This window comes from Salmo salar, chromosome 22, assembly GCF_965601325.2.
Source record: "Salmo salar chromosome 22, fSalSal1, whole genome shotgun sequence".
NCBI lineage: Eukaryota > Metazoa > Chordata > Actinopteri > Salmoniformes > Salmonidae > Salmo > Salmo salar.
In genome coordinates this window covers 10,753,719-10,781,571 of record NC_138312.1, presented here as the reverse complement: position 1 = coordinate 10,781,571, position 27,853 = coordinate 10,753,719, and the positions used below count along the sequence as shown (strand labels likewise).

General features: G+C 42.3%; 1 protein-coding gene across 2 annotated transcripts; it reads right to left on the bottom strand.

The window, feature by feature from the left end:
- Positions 1–494: 494 nt before the first annotated feature.
- ngfb (nerve growth factor b (beta polypeptide)) lies at positions 495–24,525 on the bottom strand. 2 transcript variants are annotated; one of them, XM_014166102.3, is made up of 3 exons: positions 24,378–24,525; positions 5,032–5,175; positions 495–1,403 (listed from the first exon to the last, which is right to left on the bottom strand). In XM_014166102.3, exon 3 carries the CDS (start codon positions 1,389–1,391, stop codon positions 777–779), a length of 615 nt encoding a protein of 204 aa, XP_014021577.1. In that variant the 5' UTR covers positions 1,392–1,403; positions 5,032–5,175; positions 24,378–24,525; the 3' UTR covers positions 495–776. The 2 variants fall into 2 exon arrangements, with proteins under 2 accessions (XP_014021577.1, XP_014021576.1); XM_014166101.3 differs by lacking the exon at positions 24,378–24,525 and adding an exon at positions 5,282–6,340.
- Positions 24,526–27,853: the final 3,328 nt, after the last annotated feature.

Sequence of the window (27,853 nt, the reverse complement as noted above, 5' to 3'; positions counted from 1 at the left end):
GGTGATGAACATGACACACCTTCTAAAAATAAAAAGTAAAATAAATATTGGCAAAAATTTGTTTTCTGGGGTGATTTTTCTAAAGGCTTCGTAGCAATCAAGAACCTTAGCTATTCTCTACATGTTATTTCTTTTCATGATGCAAACAGATTGAGGCATTTAGGAAAGTCAGCCCGTGGAGAGAAATTTTACCCACAGGGACTTTTTATTTTAGATATGGCTTGTTCATCCTTCTTGAAATTGACAATTGGAAAAACAGAACTGAAATTGTTCTGAAGTAAAAGAGATCCATCTCAGAGAAGCCATGAGCCAAATGTTGACCAAAGGACCTCAAAATGATGCTGTATGTTTCTATTCATCCACTTTCTCATGGAGCAGACATTTCTACAGTTTAAAAAAAGTGTAGCCACTTCTTTTGACATTAGGAGTGTGCCTGTTGTTCATTGGTCCCTGTGACAGCCACCACCCAGACAATAACGCCAAACAACATGCAGTGCATGTACTGAGGTGTTTAATAAATAACAATATCAACAACAAAACAACAACAACAACAACAAGTGATAAAGAAATGGTTGGTTTATATACTTGCAGTCCTCATAATCAATAATTTACTTTGTGCAGACGGCTAGGTGAGGGCTGTAGTGGGGCAGAGTCTCAGAGCACTCCAGTGGGTAGGTGGTGGGGGGTTGGGACTGCAGTATTGCAGTGACCCGATGATATTACCTAGTGGTCCTGTCGTCAGTACTGAAGTGACCACATGACCAGTGAGAGTACGGTCACTGTCGCCAGGACTTTCGGCTAAGCACACAGACACAGGCCACGTTGATGCGGATCAGTCTCCAGGCCACCAGGTTTTTGAAGGAAGTCAGCGCCCGCACAAAGGTGTGCGAGTTGGTGCAGTAGGAGTTCCAGTGTCGCCCATCAATGCCCAGGCAGCCAGTGCTGCCTCCCCGCGCGCCACGGCACGTGGTCTCAAAAAAGTACTGCTTCTTCTTCACGTTGTTAATGTTCACGTCCGGGAGCACCTCCACCTCGTTGCCAGATATATCCGTGGCCTTGGTCTTGTTGCCTACCCAGACGCTGATGCTCTCACACACAGAGTACACCCCCCGGTGCTTCGGCTGACCAACCCTGCGCCTTGCCCTGCTGGTCCCGGACCCCTGGCGTCCCGTGGGCTCAGTGTCGGGCGGCTGGGCACTGAAGAGAACGCGGGGCGAGCGGTAGCGTCGCTTGGTGAACAGTTTGGGATCCACAGTGGGGGCAGAGTTAGGGGTCCTTTTGGGGGCAGGGCCTTGCTGCTGAGCGGAGACCGGGGGGCAGAAGTCCCCTCCCATGGTGGCCACTGCCTGGGCACTGACCATGAGGAGCAGGACCAGCATGGACGACCTCATGGACACACACACCTGGCGGGATCAAACACACACATAGACGTCAACATCAGGGATCAAACACACACACAGACATCAACATCAGGGATCAAATACACACACAGACATCAACATTAGGGATCAAATCCTGTTCAAGAATTGTAGAAACTGACTTTGGATTCTGCTTCTTCCATCATAGAGCATACAGACACGTGGTTTCAAAATAGGTGAGGAACTTTGTCCTATTCATCCATAGAGAAAGGTAGTTTGAGGATTATAATGTGTGACACTGTTGTTAGAGTGTGGGCTCAGTGTGATGGCAGTACTGTGCAGGGATTGAGAGATACAACAACAGCTGTGTCGTTGTCAGCTTACTGGTAATGGCAGCTCGCACAATATGCTTTACACAATACATACTGTGCAGCTAGAAAAACATGTTTACTCTTGTGGTGGCATTGAAAAAAAATCAAATAACCTTTTATTAGTCACATTCGCCGAATACAACAGTGAAATGCGAGCCCCAAAGCAACAATGCAGTTTAAAAAAATATGGATAAGAATAAGAAATAAAAGTAACAAGTAATTAAAGAGCAGGAGTAAAATAACAATAATGAGAATATATACAGGGGGATACCGGTACAGAGTCAATGTGCGGGGGCACCGGTTAGTTAATTATGTACATGTAGGTAGAGTTATTAAAGTGACTATGCGTAGATGATAACAACAGAGAGTAGCAGCGGCGTAAAAGAGGGGGGGACAATGCAAATAGTCAGGGTAGCCATTTGATTAGATGTTCAGGAGTCTTATGGCTTGGGGGTGGAAGCTGTTTAGAAGCCTCTTGGACCTCGTCTTGGAGCTCCGGTACTGCTTGCCGTGCGGTAGCAGAGAGAACAGTCTATGACTAGGGTGTCTGGAGTCTTTGACAATTTTTAGGGCCTTCCTCTGACACTGCCTTGTATAGAGGTCCCGGATGGCAAGAAGCTTGGCACCAGTGATGTACTGGGCCGTTCGCACTACCCTCTGTAGTGCCTTGTGGTCGGAGGCTGATTAGTTGTCATACCAGGCAGTGATGCAATCAGTCAGGATGCTCTCGATAGTGCAGCTGTAGAACCTTTTGAGGATCTGAGGACCCATGCCAAATCTTTTCAGTCTCCTAAGGGGAAAAGGTTTTGTCATGCCCTCTTCACGACTGTCTTGGTGTGCTTGGACCATGTTAGTTTGTTGGTGATGTGGACACCAAGGAACGTGAAGCTCTCAACCTGCTCCACTGCAGCCCCATCGATGAGAATGGGGGCGTGCTCAGTCTTCTTTTCCCTGTAGTCCACAATCATCTCCTTTGTTTTGATCACGTTGAGGGAGAGGTTGTTGTCCTTGCACCACATGGCCAGGCCTCTGACCTCCTCCATATAGGCTGTCTCGGTGCTGTCGGTGATCAGGCCTACCACTGTTGTGTCATCTGCAAACTTAAAGACGTGTTGGAGTCGTGCCTGGCCGTGCAGTCATGAGTGAACAGGGAGTACAGGAGGGGATTGAGCACGCACCCCTGAGGGGTCCCTGTGTTGAGGATCAGCATGGCAGATGTGTTGTTACCTACCCTTACCACCTGGGGGTGGCCCGTCAGGAAGTTCAGGATCCAGTTGCAGAGGGAGGTGTTTAGTCCCAGGTTCCTTAGCTTATTGATGAGCTTTGACGGCGCTATGGTGTTGAACGCTGAGCTGTAGTCAATGATTAGCATTCTCACATAGGTGTTCCTTTTGTCCAGGTGGGAAAGGGCAGTGTGGAGTGCAATAGAGATTGCATCTTCTGTGGATCTGTTGGGGCGGTATGCAAAATGGAGTGGGTCTAGGGTTTCTGGGATAAAGGTGTTGATGTGCGCCATGACCAGCCTTTCAAAGCACTTCATGGCTACAGACATGAGTGCTACGGGTCAGTAGTCATTTAGGCAGGTTACCTTAGTGTTCTTGGGCACAGGCACTATGGTGGTCTGCTTAAAACATGTTATTACAGACTCGGAGAAGGAGAGCTTTGAAATGTCAGTAAAGAAACTTACCAGTTGGTCAGCACATGCTCGCAGTACACATCCTGGTAATCTGTCTGGGGAATGTTGACATGTTTGGCGGTCTTACTCACATCGGCTGCAGAGAGCTTGATCACACAGTGTTCCGGAACAGCTGGTGCTCTCATGCATGTTTCAGTGTTCTTTGCCTCGAAGCGAGCATAGAAGTAGTTTAGCATGTATGGTAGGCTTGTGTTACTGGGCAGCTCTCGGCTGTGCTTCAATTTGTTGTCTGTAATGGTTTGCAAGCCCTGCCACATCCGACGAGCATCAGAGCCCGTGTTGTATGATTCGATCTTAGTCCTGTATTGATGCTTTGCCTGTTTGATGGTTTGTCGGAGGACATAGCGGGATTTCTTATAAGCTTCTGGGTTAGAGTCCTGCTCCTTGAAAGTGGCAGCTCTAGCCTTTAGTTCAGTGCGGATGTTGCCTGTAATCCATGGCTTCTGGTTGGGGTATGTACGTACGGTCACTGTGGGGATGACATCATCGATGCACTTATTGATGAAGTCAGTGACTGATGCGGTGTACTCCTCAATGCCATCGGAGGAATCCTGAAACATATTCTAGTCTTTGCTAGCAAAACAGTTCTGAATGCTTAGTATCTGCTTCATCTAACCACTTTGTTATTGATCTTGTCACTGGTTCTTCCTGCTTTAATTTGTGCTTGTAAGCAGGAATTAGGAGGATAGAATTATGGTCAGATTTGCCAAATGGAGGGCGAGGGAGAGCTGTGTGTGGAGTAGAGGTAGTCTAGAGTTTTTTTCCCTCTGGTTGCACATTTAACATGCTGATAGAAATTTGGTAAAACAGATTTAAGTTTCCCTGCATTAAAGTCCCCGGCTACTAGGAGCGTTGCCTCTGAGTGAGCATTTTCTTGTTTGCTTATGGCGGAATACAGCTCATTCAATGCTGTCTTAGTGCCAGCCTCAGTCTGTGGTGGTATGTAAACAGCTACTAAAAATACAGATGAAAACTCTCTAGGTAGATAGTGTGGTCTACAGCTTATTATGAGATACTCTACTTCAGGCGAGCAATAGCTTGAGACTTCCTTAGATATCGTGCACCAGCTGTTATTTACAAAAATATATAGTCCGCCGCCCCTTGTCTTTCCAGCCGCCGCTGTTCTATCCTGCCAGAACAGCGTATAACCAGCCAGCTGTATGTTGACAGTGTCGTCATTCAGCCACGACTCTGTGAAGCATAAGATATTACAGTTTTGAATGTCCCGTTGGTAGTTTAATCTTCTGCGTAGGTCATCGATTTTATACTCCAAACGTTGCACGTTTGCTAGCAGAATGGAAGGAAGTGGGGGTTTATTCGATCGCCTATGAACACGTAGAACGTAAGCCTTCTCCGGCGTCATTTTACACCAAAAAAAATGAAAGCAGCATTACAGTGTGTTGTATTCTAACTACACCAGGAGTTCTTATAGTGACCTGACTAGGAAAAACTCTGTAAACAGGTGACCCTTTTTGAGATTGTGACCCGCGCAGAAATCTTAACTGATTTTTGCATGTCACTTCTCTCACGTAAAGCTTTATGAAAATAAAATTATTAAAATTTGAATTGGATTCAATATAACAAAAAAAAATCTTGTTCAGCTCACCTGTGCAGTGTTTCCGCGTGAAGTGTGGCCCCTGGCGGGGCGGGCTCCTAGAGCACGTGTTCAGAGCAGACTGCCTTCCAGGTTTCTGCCATCAGGACTGTCTGTCTGGCTCTCTATGGCCCCCAGCTTGGCTCTGGCACCTGCCTATGGCAAGAGAGAAAGACACAAATAACCTGAGGAAGGCATGCAACCAAAGCGCACGGTCTTAACAACAACAAATTATTTCTAAAGCCAACTTCAATGGTCCTACCAAAAGTTGCTGTATATCTTCAGCTTACGCTTTCAGTGTTCATAAACCTTGGTTGGAAAGTGGGGTAGCCACAGTATTATTTTCCCTCTGCGCTGTGGTGAGTCATGCACAGGGTTTGTAAAGCAGCCCATCAAGCCATTCTAAACACACTGACGTGGGAGAGGGATGGCCAAAGAGCGCCAGTGTAATATACTTGTTACATACCAGTACACACGTGATACACAGGACCTGTGGGATTCATTGTACAGTAGGGAACCCACAGGTTTGAACAAAACAGTGCTCAATAAATATATTTCATCAATCCACAGTGAGACATAATAACACATATTCCTCACATGCAGCTGAGGTGATATACTGTCTGTATTAGTGTTTCCATGTGTGGTTTCCCATATGAAAACTAAAAACAAAATTTGGGTCTTAGTGTATTAAACAGCCATTTTCCTCAGAGATCTGTGAACAGAACGCTAAACTCTCTCTCGGTATTGCTCTCCCAGGAATCTCCAAAACATTCCAGTGTAATCCCTCTACCCCCTCTCGCAGAGGCAGCATTGTAAGGACAGTGGATAACCATTTGGGCAGAGAGAAAGAGTTAGCTCCTCACCAAATAGCTCTTCTCCAACAACACCTTGTTACTGTCACACAGTCTGACTGCTACTATAAATCAACCACCCAGAACCCACAGTATCATCCACAGAATCATCCCAACATAATCATTGAGAACACACCACACCAGACAGTCTTTCTCCTGAGGTTGGACAAATGGATGGATGGATGAAGAGGCAAAGAACTTAGCAGAGCTGCCTGTAATATACACTCAGAGAATATCTACAGAATACAGTTTTGAGCTGTAAGTTCCCCTATCATAGTCACAGCCAACGGGCCCAGAAGAAGAAGGGAGAACAAAATCCTATAGTGTGTCAGCTCAATTGTCTTGAACCTTGCCAGATTTATATCAACACTCTTAGAAAAAAAGGTGCTATCTAGAGCCTGAAAGGCTGGCCACATAAGAAAACCCTTTGAAGAACCTTCCACAGAAGAACCAAAAAGTGTTCTCCTATGGGGACAGCTGAAGAAACCCTTTTGGAACTCTTTATTCAATTGTACTGTACTGTATATAATAGCCCTGTTTGTCTTTCGCTCAGGGAAAGACACATTTTCCAAACTAATATGGAACTCTAAATGAAAGAATCTGGTACATCCTGCTTGTTTTCAGTTACATAACCTTCCAAGAATCTTTGAGACCAGTTACTTTGTACCATGACATTTACATTTACATTTAAGTCATTTAGCAGACGCTCTTATCCAGAGCGACTTACAAATTGGTGCATTCACCTTATGATATCCAGTGGAACAACCACTTTACAATAGTGCATCTAAATCTTTTAAGGGGGAGGGGGGGGGGGGGGGGTTAGAAGGATTACTTTATCCTATCCTAGGTATTCCTTAAAGAGGTGGGGTTTCAGGTGTCTCCGGAAGGTGGTGATTGACTCCGCTGTCCTGGCGTTGTGAGGGAGCTTGTTCCACCATTGGGGTGCCTGAGCAGCGAACAGTTTTGACTGGGCTGAGCGGGAACTGTGCTTCCTCAAGGGTAGGTATGACCACTATATTATTTAAGACTCTGTGGAAGGCACTGTGGTTTTTAACGAGTTTACATTGAATATACATGTATGTAATGACAAAAAAAAAATTGCAGCGTCACTGTCAAGTGCAATTACACCCAGTAATCGATATGGTCTGTTAGTTCAGAATAGCGCGGCCCACCCACAACTACTGACCTACAACTCATTAGCTCTAATGGAGTCAGTCCATTTAATGAATTCCGTCTGGCATGACTGACAACCAGACCCCGGCGACACAGACAATCCACCGTCTGCCACACGGGAACAGCCCCCCCCCCTCCCTCCCCCCTCCCAGAAAACGTTGGCTTCATTTATATGGTAAAAGTCACACAGTGCCTCTGGTAACCTGAGCCTGTCTGCCCGGCCCCCATTCAAAGCCGTCCGGCGTAGAGGGAGCTTTGGCCCCGGTGACTTTATCTGAGGGCCACCTCTGGGCTTTGAATGACATGCTGCTCAGTGCGTTGCCGTGGGCATTCTTGCGAAACTGCTCACAGCAGGAATGAAGCATAGCATTGTGCTGGCCTAGAGCCTGATATAGCAGGGTTCTGGGGGGGACAAGCACAAAGAACAGGAGAGAGATATGGATACTGGGACTAGTTTGGTCTTTATATTGTAGAATAACTGTAGTTACTGTAGCTAGTTTTATGCTGCGTGAGACTCTTTTTTTATCTGCCTTTATTCAAAGTTACTCAAAGAGAGATGCTGCAATGCTTCATGAAGGTTTAGCAGATGCTAGAAAAAATGTGTTATCCTAATCAATGAATCAATCTACACTACCATTCAAAAGTTTGGGGTCACTAAGAAATGTCCTTGTTTTTGAAAGAAAAGCACATTTTGTCCATTAAAATAACATCAAATTGATCAGAAATATAGTGCAGACATTGTTCATGTTGTAAATGACTATTGTAGCTGGAAACGGCTGATTTTTAATGGAATATCTACATAGGCGTACAGAGGCCAATTATCAGCAACCATCACTCCTGTGTTCCAATGGCATGTTGTGTTAGCTAAGTTTATCAAGTTTATCATTTTAAAAGGATAATTGATCATTAGAAAACCCTTTTGCAATTATGTTAGCAGAACTGAAAACTGTTGTGCTAATTAAAGAAGCAATAAAACAGGCCTTTAGACAAGTTGAGTATCTGGATCATCAGCATTTGTGGGTTCGATTACAGCCTCAAAATGGCCAGAAACAAATAACTTTCTTCTGAAACTTGTCAGTCTATTCTTGTTCTGAGAAATGAAGGCTATTCCATGCAAGAAATTGGCTAGAAACTGAAGATCTCATTCAATGCTGTGTACTACTCTCTTCACAGAACAGCGTAAACTGGCTCTAACCAGAATAGAAAGAGGAGTGGGAGGTCCCGGTGCACAACTGAGCAAGAGGACAAGTACATTAGAGTGTCTAGTTTGAGAAACAGATGCCTCACAAGTCCTCAACCGGCAGCTTCATTAAATAGTACCCGCAAAACACCAGTCTCAAGGTCAACAGTGAAGAGGTGACTCCGGGATGCTGGCCTTCTAGGCAGAGTCCCTCTGTCCAGTGTCTGTGTTCTTTTGCCCATCTTAATATTTTGTTTTTATTGGCCAGTCTGAGATATGGCTTTTTTTTGCTACTCTGCCTAGAAGGCCAGCATCCCGGAGTCGTCTTTTCACTTTTGACGTTGAGACTGGTGTTTTTAGGGTACTATTTAATGAAGCTGCCAGTTGGTTACTACATGATTCCTTATGTGTTATTTCATAGTTTTGATGTCTTCACTATTATTCTACAATGAAAATAGTGAAACAATCCAAGGGGGTGAGTACTTATTATACTCACTGTAGGTATTAGATCATCCTATGACTGTGTTGGTCCTGGGTCATCTCAGAAAATGTATTTAGCGGGAGATGATAAGGATGAATTTCAAGCAAGAATGGTATGTTGTCATACAGTAGAAGGTTTCACCTTTAAGGAGTTGATGCAAAACACATTAGCTCAACTGAAGCCCTGATTTGGACGGCTGCATTTAGACCCGCTCCAGCTTGTCCAGGAGTTGGGAATTATTGAGCGTGAACATTCTAAGAAGTATAATAGCATGCAATTGAAGCATACTGTTTCCCATTTTCTTGACCACATTCTTGTTTGATCTAGTTGGGGGAAAAGGATGTATTACTGTTATCACGTGATAACTTTGTGGGAAATCATCTAAAATATGACAATTCCAAAGAGTGAAATTGGCAGGCTGTTTTGATTCACTGCAGATGTGTGAGAGTGAAGGAAAGAGGCTGGCGTCTAGGCCTGCTGAAAGCCAAAGAGGACCTGTAGTAATCAACTGCAGGACGGCTCTGTGTTCCAGCACACTGGCTCTGGCTGTTGTGTTGTGGAAGTGGGATGTAGTCCAATGCATCTGCTGATCTCACAGATTGACCCATCACTTACTATTCCATTCAGAATACCAAGAACCCAAAATCAACAAATGGGATTGTAAAGGGGTTGTGTCTACCTGAAGATAATGTGCAGAGCGTGTGTTAGAAATTCCTGCAAAGAGGGTGTTTAGAAATGTCTGGAAAGAGAATGTAGAGGTGTCTCAGCCAGTGAAACAGGCCTGCATTCTGCTGTTGTGATTTCTGCAATAAAATAAAAGTTTGATGAAATATTGAGAATCCGGTAGACCCCCCCCCCCCCCCCCAAAAAAAAAATGAGACATCAGAATAAACACTTTTATCTTTCCTTCCGCCATTCGTCCTTAAATGTTTCAGTGTTAAAAACATAATTCACCAAGACAGAAAAAAGTTCAAGCAGGAAGGTACCATAAACTTGTATGGAACTGGAGTTTAACTAGGACAGTTTCATTAGTCACTGATGGCTGTGTTTGGTCTCTGTGCCTGGAGGGAACACAGCGGACCCTTGTCTCTGTACACACTGTCACTTTATACACATTAGCCTCACTTAAACACATCTGTCAAAAAGACGACAGCCATTTCTGTGAACTACAAACAGCACAAAATAATACTGAGCAAAACGCCTGAAAGTCTTTGTTTTTCCCCTGTAAATGATATATTAAAACTAGATGGTAAAGATTCAAAGATCGGTATTGATTTCTCCATTCAATATGATGTCTTCCTGTCCGATCCCGATCCCTGGGTCGGAGAGGTGTTGGTAAGCAACATTGTAGCAATTGTCTAGCACATTGTTCTGCTCACTTAAACAAAGAGCCTGAAATATTTTGTCGACCTGAATTGGTCGATGTGATCCAATTTAACCTAATGGAAAGAGTCTTAGCAGGAATAGCACTGATCTCATATCATTCCAATGAAGTGATGTCCACGAAGTAGGCCTAGAAAAGGCAAATAGGGATAGGATAAAATTGTGTTCCTGGGTTAACATTACAGTTCACAGACACAAAGGACCAATTCAGCTATTATAGGACAGATTATCACAAGGCCTTAAACATTATGCGTGACCAATGTATCAAGACTTGGGATGATGATTTTACCTTGATCGTAGTCTGTCCCAAAGCATCCACACCTGGCCACCGAAATAACATATACTTTGATGTAGCTAGAGAATAAATGTGTCTATGAAAAAATATTTTGATACAGACCTCACATCTGGCATACCCTACAAAACATTGAAGCGAACGCATTTGAGTGCATCTCACAGCCAATAATGCATTGTACAGTGTTTAGCTTGGACCAATGGCAGCCAGGAGGCCACTTTTGGCTCATTCAAGTCCATCTAGCTCACAATGTTTTGCTGTGAAATTATGGAGGCTCTGTCTGTTTACACATTTGTTTCATCGGTTTGTGTGTATCTGTGGCTTTACTTGTCATTCAGTATGCGGGGTTCAAAGCCTCTGCCTCAGATTGCATGTTGCTTTATGACTGCTAGGCATGTCAGGATGAAAGCATTATGCTTGTTATGGTCTTTCGCCCCCAGAGTTGCAGAATGTGTTAAATGGCACTGCTCTATTTCAAAGGTAAGCCAAGAGCCCCCCCCCCAAAAAAAAGCATGAGCTTCAGTACCTTCATGCTGTGTGGCCCTCTCACGTTTCCGGTTCTTGGGTAGAGATCACATTAGTGAGGGGCAATGAAGTGAGCAATCGTGGCCCTGTTGTAACTTTGCAAAGGGCAGATCATCTGAGCAGATGTTCAGATTTACATTATGTCCCTTGGCACTGTATACAACTGTCTGCGGTTCCTCTAAATATTGAAATTAGATCCCAAGTTTAGATGGCATACATAAATCTAGTCACGCAGAATATCAGAGATGATTGCCCCTCCGCAAGTAAAATAAACTTGACTTAACGCTTGTGATATACAACATTTTCTCTGGTGTGTGTTATTTCACATGCACTGACCCTCCTTCACCAGTCTGGGCTCAGGGTTCTTAAGAGGGACCTCTCCATGTAACGGCGTTAGAGGCTGTGTAGTGTATCCATCCATCTGACTCGTATAGGAAAAGCTGCCAACAGACTAGAAGAAACATCTTACCCTCTAGAGAAAAAATATCCAGCCTCCAACTGTCAGTGACATTGACTGAATTCTGTCTTGCCTACTACATACTAAAACGTCTTACTGTGCACTCATCATTCCAAGGTCTATTTAGAATGTACTTTACTAAAAATGTATGCAGTAAGTAACAAATATCAACCTACTAGGCTCGCCCATTCTGAGAATGCGTCATCTAATGAGCAATTGTTTCCCGCCATTCGTTCATTTGGTAAGGCGCAACAGCTGGATATCAGGATTCTCCTTCTCAATAGCATGCAGCGAATTCATACTAGATTAAACATTTTAATTAGAATGACATCCTTGCATTTAAAGCATACTCAGTTTCAGTGTTGGGGAGTAGTGAACAACATGTAGATCAAATAGTAATTTAACCACAATGAACAAAAATATAAACGCAACATGAAAAGTGTTGGTCCCATGTTTCATGATCTGAAATAAAAGATCCCACATTTTTTCCATATCCACAAAAAGCTTATTTCTCTCCAAATTTTTGCACCAATTTTTTTACACCCTGTTAGTGAGCATTTCTCCTTTACCAAGATAATCCATCCACCTGACAGATGTGGCATATCAAGAAGCTGATTAAACAGCATGATCATTATACAGGTGCACCTTGTGCTTGGGACAATAAAAGACCACTCTAAAATGTTCAGTTTTGTCACACAACACAATGCTGCAGATGTCTCAAGTTTTGAGGGAGCGTGCAATTGGCATACTGACTGCAGGAATGTCCACCAGAGCTGTTGCCAGATAATTTAATATTACATTTTTCTATCATAAGCTGTCTCCAACGTCATTTTACAGAATTTGGCAGTGTGTCAAATCGGCCTCACAACCGCAGACCACGTGTATGAAGTCGTGTGGGCGAGCGGTTTGCTGATGACAAAGTTGTGAACAGAGTGCCCCATTGTGGCGGTGGGGTTATGCTATGGGAAGGCATAAGCTACGGACAATGAACACAATTGCATTTTATCACTGGAAATTTGAATGCACAGATATACCGTGACGAGATCCTGGAGGCTCATTGTCATGCCATTCATCTGCCACCCTCACCCCATGTTTCAGCATGATAATGTTGCAAGGATCTGTAAACAATTCCTGGAAGCTGAAAATGTCCCAGTTCTTCCACAGTCTGCATACTTACCAGACATGTCACCCATTGAGCACGTTTGGGATTCTCTGGATCAACATTTATGACAGCGTGTTCCAGTTCCCGCCAATATCTAGCAACTTCGGACAGTCATTGAAGTGAAGGGGCAACATTCCACAGGCCACAATCAACAGCCTGATCAACTCTATGCGGAGGAGATGTGTGGCGCTGCATGAAGAAAATTGTGGTCACACCAGATACTGAATGGTTTTCTGATCTACACCCCTACCTTTTTTTAAGGTATCTGTGACCAACAGATGCATATCTGTATTCCCAGTCATGTGATATCCATAGATTTGGGCCTAATGAATTTATTTCAGTTGACTGATTTCTTTATATGAACTGTAACTCAGTAAAATCATTGAAATTGTTTCTTCTTGCATTCATATTTTGGTTCAGTATACATTTTGCAGTAGATTGGTGGTAGTTGAACTAAATTCAAATCTAGGTAGTGTGTTCAGTAGTTGATTACTGTTTTTCCATGTAGCAGTGTAGCTAACTACTCAAACTACACTCTACTTTTTTTGTAAAAAGAAAACAAACTATGGGTGAAGTAGGCAATAATTTCCTTTCTTTTTAGGCACCAGATCTGCCTATTTCTCCCTTGAAACATAATTTGTGTGTTTAATAGGCTAAATAACACATTATGTTAACATATGACGCCAAAGTGATCTGTCCTTGCAATTTGTAGTCTATGACATTTCAGATTTACACATTTTCACCAAGTAATTTGTAAGTAGTGAACTATTTTTTCAAAGTACATTTAGTTAAGTAAACTCTATTTTTCTTAAGGGTAGATTAAATGTAGCTTAACTTCTTCCAGTTTGAAGTAATTGGTAGCTTGGTAAACTATATTTTCAGAGTAGCTTTCCCAACACTGCTCAGTTTTCGATGTTTCACATACTACAAAATGTTCTATTTTCGCATTTCCAAATAGCCTTCTATTTAGGATACAAGTAAGGGTATCCGGACATGGCCAATCATCTTGCAAGGTTCACCCAAAAATCAAATGACAAATGTTTGCCTTTGGACAAAGGAACTGACTACCTGAGACATTGAATTCCGATTTAGAGTAATAATTGAGACTCACGTCATTGTGACATACACAGCTTGGAGTTAATGTGCAACCAGGGATGGTTCAACACTTCATTGCCTTCCCACCTACCCCTTGTTGATCATTATTAAATGAACTATTCCATCAAGTGGGTCTTACATTTCAGTCATTTAGCAGACGCTATTATCCAGAGTGACTTACAGTAGTGAATGCATATATTTCATACATTTTTTTTTTTTCATTTTTTTTTTTTCATACTGGTCCCCCATGGGAATCAAACCCACAACCCTGGCATTGCAAACACCATGCTCTACCAACTGAGCCACATGGGACCACGGGTCTTATTGTCTACAGAGAATGTAGAGGTTAGGTACAGAGTCTGCGCTTCAAATCATTCTGCACTACCTTAAGAGGCTAACTTGTCCAATGTTATTGTAATGGTTTTTCCATGAGGAATAAAGATGGATTCTGCATTAGGGGAAACCGTGCAACTGTCCGCCCCAGCACCTTTGTTATTGTCTTTGTTTTGTGGACGAAACGGAGGTGTGGGCGTTGAGCAGTGTGGTAAAACAATTAGCAGTACATATTCTGCTGTTCTATCACGCGTGCAATGATGTCTGAGGGACAAAAAACTATATTTCTTGTATTTCTTGTATCCAGTATCCAGTAATTCTTCAATATTTCTTGTATCCAGTAACTTCTTCTTCAACTTCTTCTTATCCCAAACGGACATGACAGTTTCACCATTGAGGATTCCAGCTTTAAAGGGTAGGGTTTATTAACAAAAATGACAAATGTCGAAACAAATTGCATAGTAGATCTACATGCACTGTTGAAGTCGGAAGTTTACATACACCTTAACCAAATACATTTAAACTCAGTTTTTCACAATTCCTGACATTTAATCCTAGTAAAGATTCCCTGTCTTAGGTCAGTTAGGATCACCACTTTATTTTAAGAATGTGAAATGTCAGAATAATTAAATGTACATTTACGTCATTTAGCAGACGCTCTTATCCAGAGCGACTTACAAATTGGTGCATTCACCTTATGATATCCAGTGGAACAACCACTTTACAATAGTACATCTATATCTTTTTTTTTTTGGGGGGGGGGGGGTTAGAAGGATTACTTTATCCTATCCCAGGTATTCCTTAAAGAGGTGGGGTTTCAGGTGTCTCCGGAAGGTGGTGATTGACTCCGCTGTCCTGGCGTCGTGAGGGAGCTTGTTCCACCATTGGGGTGCCAGAGCAGCGAACAGTTTTGACTGGGCTGAGCGGGAACTGTACTTCCGCAGAGGTAGGGGGGCCAGCAGGCCAGAGGTGGATGAACGCAGTGCCCTTGTTTGGGTGTAGGGACTGATCAGAGCCTGACGGTACGGAGGTGCCGTTCCTCTCACAGCTCCGTAGGCAAGCACCATGGTCTTGTAGCAGATGCGAGCTTCACCTGGAAGCCAGTGGAGTGTGCGGACGAGCAGGGTGACATGAGAGAACTTGTATATATAATAGAGAACTTGAATATATACTTGTATATATAATAGCAGAGAGATAGATTTATTTCAGCTTTTATTTCTTTCATCACATTCGCAGTGGGTCAGAAGTTTACATACACTCAATTAATATTTGGTAGCATTGCCTTTAAATTGTTTAACTTGGGTCAAACGTTTCGGGTAGCCTTCCACAAGCTTCCCACAATAAGTTGGGTGAATTTTGTCCTATTCCTGTTGACAGAGCTGGTGTAACTGAGTCAGGTTTGTAGGCCTCCTTGCTCACACACGCTTTTTCAGTCCTGCCCACACAGTTTTTTATGGGATTGAGGTCAGTGCTTTGTGATGGCCACTCCAATACCTTGACTTTGTTGTCCTTCATTTTCCCACAACTTTGTAAGTATGCTTGGGGTCATTGTCCAATTGGAATACCCATTTGCGACCAAGCTTTAACTTCCTGACTGATGTCTTGAGATGTTGCTTCAATTTATCCACGCAATTTTCCTCCCTCATGATGCCATATATTTTGTGAAATGCACCAGTCCCTCCTGCAGCAAAGCACCCCCACAACATGATGCTGCCACCCTCGTGCTTCACTGTTGGGATGGTGTTCTTCGGCTTGGAAGCCTCCCCCTTTTTCCTCCAAACATAATGATGGTCATTATGGCCAAACATTTCTATTTTTGTTTCATCAGAACAGAGGACTTTTCTCCAAAAAGTACGATCTTTGTCCCCATGTGCAGTTGCAAACCATAGTCTGGCTTTTTTATGGCGGTTTTGGAGCAGTGGCTTCTTCCTTGCTGAGCGGCCTTTCAGGTTATGTCAATATAGGACCCGTTTTACTGTGGATATAGATACTTTTGTACCTGTTGCCTCCAGCATCTTCACGAGGTATTTTGCTGTTGTTCTGGGATTGATTTGCACTTTCGCACCAAAGTATGTTCATCTCTAGGAGACAGAATGCGTCTCATTCTTCAGCGGTATAACGGCTGCGTGGTCCCATGGTGTTTATACTTGCATACTCTTGTTTGTACAGATGAACGTGGTACCTTCAGATGTTTGGAAATTGCTACCAAGGATGAACTAGACTTGTGGAGGTCTAGAATTTTCTTTCTGAGGTCTTGGCTGATTTCTTTTGATTTTCCCATGATGTCAAGCAAAGAGGCAATGAGTTTGAACATAGGCCTTGAAATACATCCACAGGTACACCTCCAATGGATTCAAATGATGTCAGTTAGCCTATCTGAAGCTTCTAAAGCCATGACATAATTTTCTGGAATTTCCAAGCTGTTTAAAGGCAAACGTCTAACCCACTGGAATTGTGATACAGTTAATTATAAGTGAAATAATTTGTCTGTAAACAATTGTTGGAAAAATTACATGTGTCATGCACAAAGTAGATGTCCTAACCGACTTACCAAAACTACAGTTTTTTAACAAGAAACTTGTGGAGTGGTTGAAAAATGAGTTTTATTGACTCCATACTGAGTGTATGTAAACTTCCGACTTCAACTGTATGCCTAAATATACATACAGTGCATTCGGAAAGTATTCAGACCCCTTGACTTTTTCCACATTTTGTTACGTTACAGCCTTATTCTGAAATGTATTAAATTACATTTAAAATTATGTAAAAAAAAAATACGAAAACCGTTTTTACATAAGTATTCAGACCCTTTGCCATGAGACTCGGAACTGAGCTCAGGTGCAACCTGTTTCCATTGATCATCCTTGAGATTTTTCTACAAGTTGATTGGAGTTCACCTGTGGTAAATGCAATTGATTGAACATGATTTGGAAAGGCACACACATGTCTATATAAGGTCCCACAGTTGTCAGTGCATGTGCAGAAACCAACCCATGAGGTTGAAGGAATTGTGCGTAGAGCTCCGAGACAGGATTGTGTGAAGTCACAAATCTGGGGAAAGGTACCAAAAGATTTCAGCAGCATTGAAGGTCCCCAAGACCACAGTGGCTTCTATCATTCTAAAATGGAAGAAGTTTGGAACCATCAAGACTCTTCCTAATTGAGCAATCACGGAAGAAGGGCCTTGGTCAGGGAGGTGACTAAGAACCCGATAGTCACTCTGACAGAGCTCCAATGCTCTTCTGTAGAGATGGGAGAACCTTCCAGAAGGACAACCATCATTGCAGCACTCCCCCAATCAGGCCTTTTTGGGTAGAGTGGCCAGACGGAAGCCACTCCTCAGTAAAAGGCATGTGACAACCTTCTTGGAGGCACCTAAAGACTCTCAGACCATGGGAAACAAGATTCTCTGGTCTGAAACCAAGATTGAACTCTTTGGCCTGAATGCCAAGCGTTACGTCTGGAGAAAACATGACACCATCCCTATGGTGAAGCATGGCAATGGCAGCATTATGCTGTGGGGATGTTTTTCAGCAGCAGGGACTGGGAGACTAGTCAGGATTGAGGGAAAGATAAACAGAGCAAAGTACAGAGAGATCTTTGATAAAAACCTGCTCCAGAGCGCTCAGGACCTCAGACTGGGGCGAATGTTCACCTTCCAACAGGACAACAATCCTAAACTCACAGCCAAGACAATGCAGAAGTGGCTTTTGGATATTTTTTACATTTTTAATACATTTGCAAAAATTTCTAAAAACCTGTTTTTGCTTTGTCATTGTGGGGTATTGTGTGTGATTGATGAGGTATTTTTGTATTTTTTTAATCCATTTTAGAATAAGGCTGTAATGTAACAGAATGTGGAAAAAGTGAAGGGGTCTGAATACTTTCCGAATGCACTGTATCCCTGGGCATGTGTGCCAAATTGAATCACTCAAATCAACAGGGTCAAACAGATCAAGAGATATAAACATGTGCCCTTTATAGCGCCACCATGAGGTCAATATGAATGTCCTTGCATATGTTGAGTCTTGACAGTGTTTGCAAAAATGTGCACCAAATCTTTCTACAATATGAATATCTTAGACAGATTTTTGTATTAATGTGCAAGACCACTCCCATGTGAATGTTTATTGATCAATAGCGGCTATGTTGTTTTAGGTACCAGTCTGTAAAATATTGACATGAGAGACCTTTGTCCATAGATGACACATATCAAGTTTTGTGCCGATCGGTCATTCGGTCCCAGAAGAGTAACTGGGTGGTTCGAGCTCTGAATGTTGATTGGTTGAAAACCGTGGTATATCAGACTGTTTCCCACGGATATGACAAAACATGTATTTTTACTTTTCTAAATACATTGGTAACCAGTTTATAATAGCAATAAGGCACCTCTGGGGTTTGTGGTATATGGCAAATATACCACGGCTAAAATTGTATCCAGGCTCTCCGCGTTGAGTCGTGCATAAGAACAGCCCTTAGCCTTGGTATATTGGCCATATACCACACCCCCTCAGGCCTTATTGCTTAATTATAGCGCCACCATCTGAACAATCAGTGTCATTTTGTAAATGCCGGATCTCTATGGCAAAATGCATCATTCATCCAAGTTTCGTCAAAATCGGGCCAGTTCTGTCTGAGAGATCACGTGTGACTAATGTACGAACTGACGTATTAACGGACAGAGACAGATCCACAGTCCCCTCCCCGATGTCATTGTGGGGGACAAAAATATACATTTTTTATCTGCATTAACAGGATACTTTTTCAAGTTATTCTCATTTTAAGGAACTGTATTTTGGCCTTCCATGGCTTCCTGTTTCACTGGGATATAAAAATTAGGTAACACGCATGTAAAATCCCTTTGTCATCCATCACAAATGAAAAGAGACAAAGGTTGTTGACCTTCATTACTCAGGTAATGAGTGCAAAAAAATTGCTTAAAAAAACACTACTAGGGCAACAATTAAGACTTTTTAAACCAGTGGAACAGTGGTAAACATGCCTGGTATTGGACGCAAGTGTATCTTGTCCCCATGCACAGTGAGGAAGATGGATCGGGAGGCAAAAACAAATCTAAGGGCCAGACTTGGCAAATTACAATTCTCCGGGTCTCCAAATCTACAATTAGACACCACCTCCGTCTCAATAGACTGTTTGGAAGGGTTGCCAGAAAAAAATGCCTGGAGTTTGCTAAATGGCATTGGCACTAGGATTGGAACCGATGCTATGGTCAGAGGACACAAAAATAGAGGTCTTTGACCCCACAGATCAGTGGTGGGTTTGGCGTCGAAAGAAGCATGCATATACAGAAGACAACTTCATGCCTACTATAAAATATGATGTTATGGGCCTATTTTTCTTCCACTGGTCCTGGGACCCTTGTTAAAGCTGGAATTCTTAATGGTGAAACTGACATGTACACTTGGGATATTACAACAACAAACACTTTTCCCCCCCCTTGGACATCATTGCATGTGTGATAGAACAGCAGAATATGTACTGCAATTTCTTTTAACCATGCTCCTCACCTCCATTTCGGGGTATGGACAGCGCCCAGGGGCTGTGTGTGGCTGTGTGTGTAGGAGAAACAACCAGTAAAAGCACAGCCCCCTTCATTATCAATGCATTGTGCCGACAACATCAAAGTAGCCTTTCCAGACTCTGAAGTCAGAAGGACTTCAGATTAGGTGTTATGCAGGCTAGGTTGCCTCTGCCAGGAGGCTGAAACTTGGCCACAAGTGGATCGTCCAGCAAGATAATAACCCCAAGCACAAAATCCACAAAGAAATTGTTAATTGACCCCAAAATCAACATTTTGCAATGGTCACCTCAACCCCATTGAAAACCTGTGGTTTGAATTTGAACAGGGCAGTCCGTAAGCGTAGACCAAAGGATATCAAGGATCTGGAAATATTCTATATGGAGGAAGGGACTAAGATTCCTTCCTGCCAATGTGTTCTATAATCTCATAAAACCTTTTAGAAAAAAGGCTCAGTGCCGTGCTGATATTGAAAACAGTGCTGCCAATAATTTTGAGACCTATATTTTACAGACTTTTTTGTGTCACTTGTTATTAACCAAAATCTCTTTCTCTGAACAGTATAGTATAACATAATACCATTTTTATGAGCATGCGATAGCTCAGTATTTGTATTCTTTCTTTTATTTGATCTCATCTTTATCAAGAGGGCCAATAAATTGGGATGTGACTGTATGAAAGCAAAGTAACATCTATGTCTATGGTTCTCCTCAACCCAATGCAACACATACTGGGTCTGCTACAGATCTCTTTGCTCTTTTGTGCTTTACTTAGACTTTCTCTTTTGATTTCCATAATCATAATTACAGTTTTTGTGCTCCCACAACTGCACCTACTGGCTTGATACAGGGTCAGTTATTACAGTGGTAGACTCAGGTAAAAGATTTGTGTTATGTAGACTAAAGTGTGGCCAGGCATTCTAGTGCTGTAGATTTATGTCTTCAAAATATGGTGTTTTGAAGGGTTCACTTCAATGTGTTTTTCATAATATGATTTAAATCGGGTTCATTCTTGTTTGGCAGTAATGACATTTACTGAAACTAAAAGAAAGTTAAGCAAATGTGACATTTGCAATCTGTGATATAGATGGAATAGATTTGCAGTATAAATACAATCTTATATTCACTTTTGATTGAAAACGCCTCATGCTCTGAAGCATATTACTTTATTGAGTAGGGAGATCTCATGTCTGGGAGTCCAGGCCCACCCACCTACCCACCCACCTGTGGAACAGATTGTTTGGCAGATGAACCGGACCATGGGGTCAAATAGCTGTAGACTCCCTGAGTGCACTGCAACACCGCAAGCAATGCAGCTCAGCTCATACCAGATGAGGAAAGACAAAAGAGGAGTAAAGATAGCGGGCCAGCAGTCAAATAGGGGTGCTTAGATTTGTCCTGTTTCACACATGTACAAGTATGCTCTAATATATAATATAAATCTAATATTTCTTCCCTGTGCCCTCTCCTGTTTGTTCTTCTACTAGTAATCCTGGAGATCAGCCAGAGGAAAGCTTGGGGGCTTTGGTTCGCACCATGAAACCCCTCCAGCAAGCAGAGAAGGATTATCTGTCCCTAGGGACCTGTTTTCAAGCCCTTCACAGTGTCAACTCTGAGACACATACTGTATCAGGTGAGACGAACCACTGTAAAACACCTTCCCTAAAACCAAACACCTCACGTAATACCTCAGGATAAGAGACTCAAAAAGGAGTGGCCGAATGGCGATTGGGCTGGAAAAGTATTGTATTTAAGCCACAAAAGAACTTGCTTGTGTGTACAGGTAAGATTTGGAAGTAAATTCGATTTGCACAGACCCCAAGAGCAGGAAAATGCAGGAAGTTTAGGGAGTGTTTTCCCTTATTAGCACTGATAATAGCACTGATACAGTGCCCATCTCCCATTCAGACGATGCATGGAATTTGCTATTGTTACATTTTCTGTGTTGACAGCCTCTGCTGAGAGAAGGGATGATGATGAGTGTGATAAGAAGGAAAGTATCTCTGGTCTGATGAACTGCATACAGTTCGTCTAGCTCTTGCGAATTAAACATCTGTAAGTTGTGTGCTGTCTAGCTCTTGCGAAATTAAACATCTGTATGTTGTGTGCTGTATAGTTGAGGCCCACCCGTTACAAATATCCCGAAATGTATCTGTGTTTATTTGGAATCCAGCAAGCACACAAGTTTATTTCCACAAGTGCCTGTGTGTATCCCAATGCTGTGATAGTTACCACTTTGTTATGATATTTAAATAATAACGCTATTAATTGTATATTAAAATATCTTATGTGCAAAAATAATTTACGCTGTACAAACAACATGATGAACAGGAATTACATTTACTCTCACGGATGGCCAACAATACCTATCTGAAAGCCACGCCTCCAGTCTTTCTGATATGACCAGGTGGAAAGTGATGATGTCTGAGAAGCCGGTGTTTAGAGGATATATTGGCACGGGTGCTGTTAGGCCCGAGACGAAGCCGTGCCAATATATATCCTTCAAACACTGGCTTTGTGGGCATTATCACTTTTATTAAATTTATTCATACTATTTCATCCTTCCACAACATATCGTCCCGACACAAATATAGGGTTGCTACCCAAGCCGGCTGGTCGTTCGTTCAATCGGTTCAGTTGCTAGAGATGCTACCCAGTCATTCAGTCTTTTTGTTCTTCATCTATGGACGCGACTACGGCTTACTTACAGTCACTTCAAAAAGTGCAGTCAGAATAACAGCAAAGTAGCCGCATTTGTATTTCTTCAAGCTGTTCTCTAGTGACATTTATTTGGATACATCCATAACAATGAGCTAATGAGATGTGATTTCGCCTGGCATACGTGCTCACTCCTATTGACACACTGTTGCTCAGAGAAGCTAGCCAACAACAGCTATCACAATCACTTCAAACTGAAGCTGGAAAGACTGCAAACTAGCTGCACTGAGTTTTGTTTTACCTTTTTTGTATATATCCATAAAAATTATGCCAGCTTATTCATGATTTTGACTGACTGAGAAACGCTACCTGCCTGCTTGTCTGTCTCATCCCGACACGTTCCTTACTATGGGACAGCTGGGGATCGAATTTGAATATTGAAACAATGTTGCAAATGTTGGAGAGACAGACATCAAGGTTTACACAAATCTCCGCTGTTGAAAACTAAATGTTAGTATAAAAGAAATGTGAGATAATGTCTAGATGCTTTTTATAGTGGAGATAAAGTGTGTGGCTGGGCTGATGAGACAGTGGACTGCGCGGTCAGATGGAACAGAGTAAATAGACATTTTAATGTCATAGATTTAGCCGGTGGTAACTTGTGGACTAGACACCGGCTGGAATGTGGTTTTAACCAATCAGCATTCAGGATTAGATCCACTTGTTGTATAAAGCTCAATAACCCAGCATCAACAACCCAACTTAAAGAAAACAACTGGTTGTTTGTTACCCAACTGGCAGGGTCAAAATAACCCAACGTGTGTTCAATATTTACCCAAATTGGGTTGTTTTTAACTCAGCATTCTTTAGAGTGCAGGACATTTGAGCACTGCAGAGAGGTAAACATTTAGTACAGCTGCTCTCTTGTTTCCGGCAGCCTCTCAGACTTCCACAATAGGGGTCAATTCCATTTGTCGTTTGGCACCCTCCATTCCCTCCTCTCACTCCAAAACAACTAACTCTGTGATCTCTATGTAAGTGCCATTTGAGTGACAGCTCTTTGAAGGGGAGTGAATATAGGCCTTGGGGGGATACCTCAGTGTATCTCAACAATTCCTTTGAGTGGCGATAACACGTGAAATGAATGTCTGAGCATAAATGTTAAAGTCTATAAAATTTGAATTGCTAACTGAATAAATTAAATTGAATAGAAAGAAAACAAAGCAGAAAATGACTAGCTTTGGGAGTAGTGCCTAGCAGTCCATAGAGAAGAGAGAGAGAGAGAGTAGTGGGTATCTGAGTACTGCTGTAACCTGAGGAGCCTGAGGCTGGGTTTCGAGGCTGGGCTATGAGTGACAACTCTCCCTGAGGGAAAAGATGAGATGGTAGCATCCCATTCAACCATGGGCTTCGATCTGTACCTCTACCACCTCTCTGCTGAGCCCTCAACCAGGCAGCCTGGTGAAGGCCAGTACGGGGCTGAAACACCTACGTAAGAATTTACTATAAGAGCCAACGTCCTTACATGTTATGTTCAGAGGCGTTTGGCTCTGGCTGCCAAAACAGCCAAATACTCCATCGAAAACGTGATTCGATTCTCAATTGTTTTACGGTTCTAAAAGCATGAAGCCCTCTGTCTTCATATCACATCAATATTTTGACAAATACAAAACTGTACTTACTGTACACTGTTTTAACCAGTTTTAACACAGTTGCAGCCAACAGTTTTTTGGTATACAAGTTAAGTTCCATATGCTTCCAAAACTATATTGCATGTGAGGCGTATTTGCATTTAGAAAGAGCTTCAGGGCTCTGTCAGAGAGTTGGACAGCTGTTCTCAGCCAGCAAACAGCCTCGTGAATAGATGGTCTATGAATGAGCTAGGTGGCTATTTAAAAAAAAAAATGGTACCCTCTCCCAGTCACTTCAGGGAGACCAGACCACTGACAGAGAAAGTTTTGGCATGCAAGCAAGTACAATCATAAAGATGTAATTTATTGATTTGGTACACAGAAGATGAAGGTATTTGACTAATTGCAAGAGCTTTATCTTGTTACAAGTATGCTGTTCAACTAATTCTATGTTCTATAGCAATGTTTTTTTTCTATGAAAAGCTCAGGTCAAATAATTTTCGACCTTTTCTTTTGACACAATGTATGAGTAAGTATGTTTCCCAATGTGGCTTTACAACACACCAGCAGAGTGGCTGAACTTGTGTAAAGTCTCCTACCTCTTCACAAGTGGATGTCCCAACCAATACTGAGCTATATTCCAGTGTGTGTGTTATTCCACAGGTTTATCTCCACGAGTCAGGTCTCAAAATGCCCAGTACGTTCTCATTGAGTGAAGACAATCCACTCAGCCTCTTGTACTTGTTTGGAAATTGACCGTTCTGAAAAGTTATAGTCAGAAGAGTCCCAGTGCCAGTGCCTCCTTTTAGCTGAGGAGTGCTGCAGGTCCTAGTGCCTGGCTTCCTGGCCCTGTCACTATATCACTTTCATGATCAATGCTGTAGACAGTCACCTGTAATCTGCAGTTTATAGTATCTGATTATGAAGCACACACTTTTCTGTGATGCCAAAACATGATCTTATTGGGGAAAAAAGTAACAAGTCTCTTACAACACAGCATTCACTGACCAGAACAATACAATGCTTTGCAGACAATGTTAATATCAGTGTGTGTGTGTACAATGCTAATTTCCCTGGGTTACCTCACTGTACATTCCTAGAGGTAATACAGGCTGGGATTGAAAAGCGACCAGTTAACAATAGTCATGTAATTGGGTTATGACGGCAGTATGTAGCCTAGTGGTTAGAGTGTTGGGCCAGTAACTGAAAGGTTGCTAGATCGAATCCCTGAGCTGACAAGGTAAAAATCTGTCGTTCTGCCCCTGAACAAGGCAGTTAACCCACTGTTCCTAGGCTGTCATTGTAAAAAAAATTGTTCTTAAATGACTTGTCTAGTTAAATAAAAAATATAAATACTTGTTGAATTCCTATGATACCCAGTCCCCTTTAGCAGCCTCGCTGGCACTGAGTTTGCTTCAGCATAACCATGCACACTGCAGGTGTAAAAAAACAGACATATAAGTTAATGGGTAAAAGAAATGGGGACAACATCAATTACTGGCATTCCACACATGACTCCACTAGCCAGCCAGAAAGCCTATGCAGCAGAAGGCTTAGGCATATGTCTGTCCAAACCCTCTAGGATAATATTAATAATAATACATTTTAATTGCAGGACACCTTTCAGGATACTCAAGGACACCTTACATTAAAAGTATATAAAAAAAATGCTGATTAAAATCATAGAGGAATAAAATCAATCAATTGTGCAATTTAAATAAAAGGATAGTCACATTTAATGATACATATCATGGGCTGGCAAGTTATACTTAAAGCAATTTTCTTAGGAATGAATCATCTTTCATGTTTATCATTTAATTGAAGCGGTAAGTGCAATTAACAATGACCCGAAATGTGACAAACTATTTACATTGGATGGCTTCCAGACGTAGTAGTATACTTAGAGTGCATTCAGAAAGTATTCAGACCCCTTGACTTTTCACATTTTGTTACGATACAGCCTAATTCTAAAATGTATTAAAAAACGTTTTTCCTCATCAATCTAGAGACACTACACCATATTGATAAAGCAAAAACAGTATTTAAATTTTTTTTTTATAGAAAATAAAACACAGAAATAGCTTATTTACATAAGTATTCAGGCCCTTTGCTATTAGACTCGAAATAGAGCTCAGGTGTATCCATTGATCATCCTTGAGATGTTTCTTCAAGTTGATTGGAGTCCACCTGTGGTGAATTGAATTGATACGAGATGATCTGGAAAGGCACACACCTGTCCATATAAGTTCCCACAGTTGACAGTGCATGTCAGAGCAAAAACCAAACCATGAGGTCTAAGGAAATGTCTATTGAGCTCAGAGACAGGATTGTGTAGAGGCACAGACCTGGGGAAGGGTACCAAAACATTTATTCAGCCAAACTGAGCAATCGGGGGAGAGGGGTTTTGGTCAGGGAGGTGACCAAGAATCCGATGGTCAATCTGACAGAGCTCCAGAGTTCCTCAGTGAGAAGGGAGAACCTTCCAGAAAGACAACCATCTATGCAGCACTCCACCAATCAGGCCTTTATGGTAGAGTGGCTAGACGGAAGCCACTCCTCAGTAAAAGGCACATGACAGCCCGCTTGGAGTTTGCCAAAAGGCACCTAAAGGACTCTCAGACCATGAGAAACAAGATTCTCTGGTCTGATAAAACCAAGATTCATCTCTTTGGCCTTAATGCCAAGCGTCACACTTGGAGGAAACCTGGCACAATCCCTACGGTGAAGTATGGCAGCATCATGCTGTGGGGATGTTTTTCAGTGGCAGGGACTGGGAGACTAGTCAGGAACGAGGGAAAGATGAACGGAGCAAGGTACAGAGATATCCTTGATGAAAACCTGCTCCAGAGTGCTCAGGACCTCAGACGGGGGCGAAGGTTCACCTTCCAACAGGACAATGACCGTAAGCACACAGCCAAGACAACGCAGGAGTGGCTTCTGGACCAAGTGTCTGAATATCCTTGAGTGGCCCATCAGAGCCCGGACTCGAGTATCTCTGGAAAGACCTGAAAATAACTGTGCAGTGACACTACCCATCCAACCTGAGAGAGCTTGAGAGGATCTGCAGAGAAAAATCGGAGAAACTTCCCAAATACAGGTGTGTCAAGCTTTTAGCATCATACCCAAGAAGACTCAAGGCTGTAATCGCTGCCAAAGGTGCTTCAACAAAGCACTGAGTAAAGGGTCTGAATACTTATGTAAATGTGAAATTTCATTTATAAATATTTTTAATACATTTACAAACATTTCTAAAAAACAGTTTTTGCTTTGTCATTATGGGGAATTGTGTGTAGATCGATTTATTCAATTTTAGAATAAGGCTGTAACGTAACAAAATGTGGAAGAGGCCAGGGGTCTGAATACTTTCCAAATGGACTGTATGTGGTCATTTGTAGCTTAGTTGGTAGAGCATGGAGCCTGCAATGCCCGGATACTGGACTCGATTCCTGGGACCACCCATATGTAAGTGTCTGCTAAATGGCATATAATACATATGACTGTTTCCAGTAAGTGTCAAAAAAAGCATCAACAGATAAAGTTTTGACCTGCACGCATACACTAGACCCAGCCAAGTTCAGATGTTTATGCAGCTCAAAAGTTAATTTGTTTATGCTTTCTTCGACACTTACTGAAAACAATCATATGTAGTAATAATATGCCATTTAGCAAACACTTTTATCCAAACCTGACAGTCATGTGTGCAACATTTCCATATGGGTTGTCCCAGGAATCGAACCCACTATCCTGGCGTTGCTTGCGCCAAGCTCTAGCATCTGACATTTAGTCCGAATGAAACATAACATGCTATTCTTTCTTCTGTTCTCTGTCGGGTTGGGATTTCCTGCACGGATGTCATCACTCATTCAGTTCTATTTGGGTCTATGGAGTAGACCCATTCATCAACAGTTGATTTCTCCTACAGCAACCCCTAACTCCCCAGATCAGTCAAGGATTACTCTTATCCATTCATCAGCATCAAAGGCTGAATTTTATAAGCTCCATTGAAAACCAAATACATAGTGTACATTAATTTGACAGTCCCGTGTGCACCCTTCTACATGTGTACATGACAGCC

Coding starts and splice junctions, on each gene's coding strand:
- ngfb (XM_014166102.3), bottom strand. CDS start 1,391: ATGAGGTCGTCCATGCTGGTCCTGCTCCTCATGGTCAGTGCCCAGGCA.